Raw genomic sequence first — 5,490 nt, forward strand, 5'->3', positions numbered from 1 at the left:
TTCTTTCTTTCTTTCTTTCTTTCTTTATTTCTATGCTGGCTTCTTTCTTTCTTTCCTCCTATGATGAATTAAATCAACCCTGATTATCACTTCGCATGGGGCCCTGGCCCCTCCTTTTACGCACGCTCTCTCCGCCCAGCCCAGTGCTGATGCTGACAGTCAGCGGCTGCTGCGCTCGCAGCGCGCCTTGGTGATCAGAGAGCCGCAGAACTCCGGGCTGAACGCACCTCACTGGACCAGCTCTCCTCTCCTCTTGGATCCTACGAGCTTTTCGCCTTTCAGTAGAAAAAACAAAGACTCTGTTATATGTTGTTTTTTTGTTTTTGGGACTCGTCTTTCATTAAAGGATCTGTATTTAAAGTTGGATTTATGAAGATGTTTCCGGCCAAGTAGCGCACCGGGACGGGGCGTCTTTTCTCTCTCCTCTTCCGCTTTCTTCTTGTTTGCTTTGGATTAAATTTACACCACATCGAATTTAGAGAGGAATCACCCCCCCGAAAAGCGCTGGCTTTACCCCCGATGAAATATCTGCCATCCGGACCTGCAGCGGATCGACTTAGTGAGCGGATCAAACTCATCGAGACCTCCGAGTCTGCGAAGCGTCGCCCCGGCGCTGCGCTCCCTCCGCTGACCCCTCTGGACCCTCTGCGGCAGGCCAAGCGGCTCCCCATCCGACTGATCAACATGTTGACAGCGCACACTGGACATCTGCTCCACCCGGAATATTTACAGCCTTTAACATCCGCACCAGTCAGCATCGAGGTATTTATTGACTTTTATGGTTTCACAGATGGTTGCTTTGAACTGCAGCATTTGCAGCGATGGGGAAACATACATGACCTTGTAGAGGGAAATAAGAAAGAATGTTCTTATTCTTATAATGAAATAAAGAATTTGTTGATTTTAGTTTTATTCGTTATCTTTAAATATCTTAATTTTTTTATTCAGCTGATCCAAATTCACATTTCCCACCAAACTGGGCGTCTTTTTCTTTGCTTAGTTTTTATTAAAAAGTCTAATAAACGACATTTCTAGTCCAAAACCTCCATAAGTCGTCTTGGCAGTCAGCCTATAGTAGACCTTTTAATCATCCCACCTTTTAATCACCAGTAGACATCTTTATAGACATTGTTTTCCCTTTAGTTAGTATATCTCCATGTTGATCGAAGGTCAAATCTTTTTGGTGTCATCTAAGAAAAAATGGGAGAAGAATAGTGAAGAAACTAAATAAACATCACAGCCAGGGCTGGTTTCAAGAGGATATGGGCCCCTGGGCAATATCCAATTTTGGTGCCCTTTAAGAAATACACCTTACATTAATTTAATCTCTTAGATATATATATATATATTTTCAATGTCTTTTGGCTGTGTCCATATACATTTTTGAATTTTCAGTAACATAATTTCTAAATATTTATTTAATAAATTAGCCAAATGTTTACAGTACCTCTGCCAGATCTATAGAAATGTAATGGCAGTTGCCTTCCTCCAAAAAACTACAGTGTATGCAGAGAAATTGCTGTTATTTCAACACTATAATGTTCCAAGCATTGCACATTTAAATTCCACATACTAAAAAAAACTCAGAGTGATATTGGCTTGTTCGTCTTTGAGAAAGAATATTTAAAAAATAATAAAATTCCGAATTTGCAATATATTTATTCATAAAAAATGCATAAAAGTTGAGTAAGCAGCTGCTTAAGTCCGGACCGGTTCACAGCTTCACTTTGACGGCACAGAAGTCTCCTAATATCAGCTTATGTTTGAACTGAAAGCTAAAAAGCAGATGTCAGTTTAAAAGTTTGAAGATATCCTCCTTTAGGAAACTGTTTGTTTTTCTTCTCTGTTTAAAAATCGACAATTCAGCTGATACAACAACAGCTATATTTCGAGCTGCTGAAGAGAAAGACAACAGTAACGGCATTAAAATAATAGTTTTACATAAAACTGAAGCTTCCTGACTCGTAATGACTCAAATTTCTTGTTGTTTTTTTTGTAGCTGGATGCAAAGAAGAGTCCACTGGCCCTGCTGGCTCAGACCTGTTCTCAGATTGGTAAACCGGACCCTCCTCCCTCCTCTAAGCTTGGCTCCTCCTGCAGTCCAGGAGACAAGGAGCCCAGTGGTCGGTCATCTGCCTCAAATCTGAAGCTGGGGGAACACCGCCCATCAGCTGAAGACAAATCCAGCTTTAAACCGTACAACAAAAGCAGTGTAGACTGTCGCAGGGATGGCGTTACCAGCAGCTCCAGCGGCGATAAAGTTGGATTCAGGGTACCGAGCAGCAGTAGCTTAACTATTAATGGGAATTCAACTAGCAGCCAGCAAGCCTTCCCATCTCACACTTCATCCCCTGGCTCCAGAGGCAGCAGCACCCCTCCGGGACAGGCTCAGCAGCAGCATCACAAACAGAGCCAGTCTCCAGGTGGACAGCCCAGTTCACAGCCCCAAACTCTGAGCGCCGAATCGGGACGTGAGCAGAGCAGTCCTTCCAGCACTTCTGGTAATCATAATAATAACAATAGCAATCCAAAAAAAGACAGTGATGTAAACAAGGCCAGCACAGACAGTCCACATCACGCCAACTCCAGTCATGTTCGGGCGAGCACAAACTGCAGCAACAGCAGCTCTGATGGGGGCTCCAACCAGGACGGCGGTAGAGCTGAAAACACTCATCCTAACCTTGGATCTGGACATGTAACGCCCATCTCTCCTTATAAAAGCAGCCAGCCGCTCTTCCCCCTGCCCTCCTCTAATATGGGCTATCATGGATCAGTCATGGGGGGTTACGCAGGCTACCCGTCACAGTTCATTTCAGGACTGGACCCGTCTAAATCAAGCCTCAGTATGGGAGGAAAACACTCCAGCTCCAGCCCTCTGTCAGGTGCCTCCCCCCCCTCGTTCATGCAGGGCCTTTGCAGGGACCCTTACTGTCTAAGCTACCCTGGTGTGTCTCATCTCGGCACTAACAACTGCAACTCTTGCATTCACGACCCTTCCTCCTCCCTAAAATCAAGCTTTCCTATGGTGTACCCCTCCCATCCACTTCATTCCCTCCACCAAAGCTCTTTGTCATCCAGCGTGTCCCCCTCCCTGTCCCATCCCCTATATACATATGGCTTTATGGTCCCCAACGACCCCCTTCCCCATGCCTGCAACTGGGTGTCAGCTGGAGGGCCGTGCAACAAGCGTTTTGCCACCTCGGATGAACTCCTGGCTCACCTTCGCACCCACACGGCTCTGCCTGTAGGAATGGACAGTAAGCTGCTCTCTGTTTCTTCATCTGGACCCGCATCCTGCCACTTACACCTCCCACACCAGAGCAACCCAGGCTCCCTCCCCAGCTCTCTATCGCTCAGAGCTCCGCCAAGCTTCGGTTTAGCTCGCTATCATCCCTACAGTAAGGTCCATCTCCCCTCTGGGCCTTCCTCCATCTCCCTGCACTCTCTGCCCACCACAGGCCCCTACTATCCTCATTACACTCTCTACAGTCAAAGACTTGGATCTGCATCAGCTCTTGGATACCAATAGAACACCATGTACTTGTTTTTTTTCTCTGAATAGTTTGACATTTTGGGAATTATATATGTTTGCTTCCTTGCAGAGAATTTCAAACAGCTCTCTCATAAATGTGAACCTATGGCCTGTTAGCTTAGTTTAAAAATCTGCCCTGGCTTCAGCTTCCTTCATCTCTAAAACTCATATGAAACATTGTTTGATAGGACCAATAGCTGAAGCAAGATGTTTTAAATTTTCTCATAAATTTGGCAGCAGGTTGTGAGAAAACCGAACAGAAGCCAAAGCTAACAATCTAACTTGCCTTATAACATGGATAACCTATGTTTATTCCACCCATTTATTTCAGATTAAAAACATATTGCATGACTTCACGAGCTCCTTCTAAGGTGTTGCTGCTTCTTTAAATAGCCAGGCTAGCTTTTCGCTTTTTGTTTGTGCTAAGCTAACAATCTGCAGCTTTATAATCGTCGAGAAAACAACAATGCCTTGCCTCTGCCAGAAAGTTCGAAACCGCATTCCCCAAAATGTTTTACTATCTCTTTAAAACTGATTGTGGCAACTTTTCTTTTTTCTTTTCCATACTCAGAAATAAATTATAGGCATTTTTTTTTCTCCAAAACCTAAAAGCATCTCCTCGCTTTGTTTGAAGTTTAATCCACAAGATTTCTAAAATAGACTCTCGTTCTAAATGAAGAGGGCATGTAGATCTTTTCTACACGTTGCACGAGACTCTACAGCCCTGAGGTGATCTACGGCCCTGTGCTTTCCTAGAATTTGATGGTTGTGCACATAAGCTCTTAACCGTTTTTTTCAACAAACAGTGGTTATTTAGTAAAGAAAAAAAGCTGGTGTGTAAGTGGCTGCAGCCTCTGGCCTCAGTTGCCTTCTCCCTACTGGAGATGCATGAAAGCTGGAAACAACACACCCATTTAGCTCACCAAATGTTTGTGATGACATGCTTGGATTCTTCTATACTCCTTGCCGCTGACGAGGTGTATTTATTTCCTACAGAATCTGTGGCTCCAAAACTTTCTATATGTTCACCTTTTGCAGTAATGTGAGCAGGCCTGTTCGGAAACCTGGACAGGTGTTAAAACTGTGTCTTAACACTTTGTATTGAATGAATGTTAAAATCACATCTTGTTCACAGCTTTTTGATTTTTTTTTATTATTATTATTATTTCCACAGCAAAATGAATAAAACTGAGATGTGATATTTTTTTCTAATATTAAAAACACCCCTTGGAGGGTGGGATGCAGTGACATGCTGGGGGGGAGGGGATCGTATTTTGGTAAATAAATCACACTAAAGACGTGGATTCTGTTGTTTTCATTTCTGGTGTGGATACGGTAAAAAGACTTTTGAAGCAGTTAACTTTTTATCGTCATCATATGTGAATCCAGATTAGATCCTGCAGCTAGTTCATGGATATTAAAAGAGGCTGCATGTTTGTATATGAAGGTTGTTTAAGCAAAAGCTAGCAAATATGTACTCAAAAAAATGGAAACAGCTCAGCTAATGATCTACCTTTGAGAAAAATTAAAGAAAAGTTCTGACATAGACCATCAAAAGTATCTGTAATAAAATGGCTGCTGCTATATAATAATATAGGACAGTGCACTTTGATATATTTTACTTAATTGGATAGTTAATACTATTTTCATACTCCGATCTCTGATTATATTTGATACGGTGATCATTTGTGGTGCAGCTCCTCCAATATTAATTTCCTGTGTAAATAATTAAGTAAATATTTCCCTCTTGAAGTGGAAATAAAGAGAACTGCACATACAGTAGGAAATAACCTGCTCATAACCTTTTAACAGCACCTTTCTGCAGAAATTTGAAACTATTTCCTTTAAGCAATAATAGCAAACTAAAAAAAAGGGAAGGTTTAATAATAATAAAAAATTTTTTTACTGTTTTCTAATGATCTTTGATTTATTAGGGCTGTTAAAGCAGAAAAAAAAAC

The 5,490-nt window shown here is 42.3% G+C and overlaps 1 protein-coding gene across 1 annotated transcript; it reads left to right on the top strand.

The window, feature by feature from the left end:
- Positions 1-183: 183 nt before the first annotated feature.
- Positions 184-4,823, top strand: LOC107092861 (zinc finger protein 703-like). Its single transcript, XM_015387548.1, has 2 exons — positions 184-762; positions 2,000-4,823. Exons 1-2 carry the CDS (start codon positions 520-522, stop codon positions 3,527-3,529), a joined length of 1,773 nt encoding a protein of 590 aa, XP_015243034.1. The 5' UTR covers positions 184-519; the 3' UTR covers positions 3,530-4,823.
- Positions 4,824-5,490: the final 667 nt, after the last annotated feature.

Source organism: Cyprinodon variegatus, unplaced genomic scaffold, assembly GCF_000732505.1.
Source record: "Cyprinodon variegatus isolate N-32 unplaced genomic scaffold, C_variegatus-1.0 Scaffold397, whole genome shotgun sequence".
NCBI lineage: Eukaryota > Metazoa > Chordata > Actinopteri > Cyprinodontiformes > Cyprinodontidae > Cyprinodon > Cyprinodon variegatus.

Bases quoted from the DNA above. Each gene is read 5' to 3' on its own strand.
- LOC107092861 (XM_015387548.1), top strand. From the start codon at position 520: ATGAAATATCTGCCATCCGGACCTGCAGCGGATCGACTTAGTGAGCGG. The intron at 763-1,999 runs GTATTTATTGAC...TTTTTTTTGTAG, and splicing joins CCGCACCAGTCAGCATCGAG to CTGGATGCAAAGAAGAGTCC.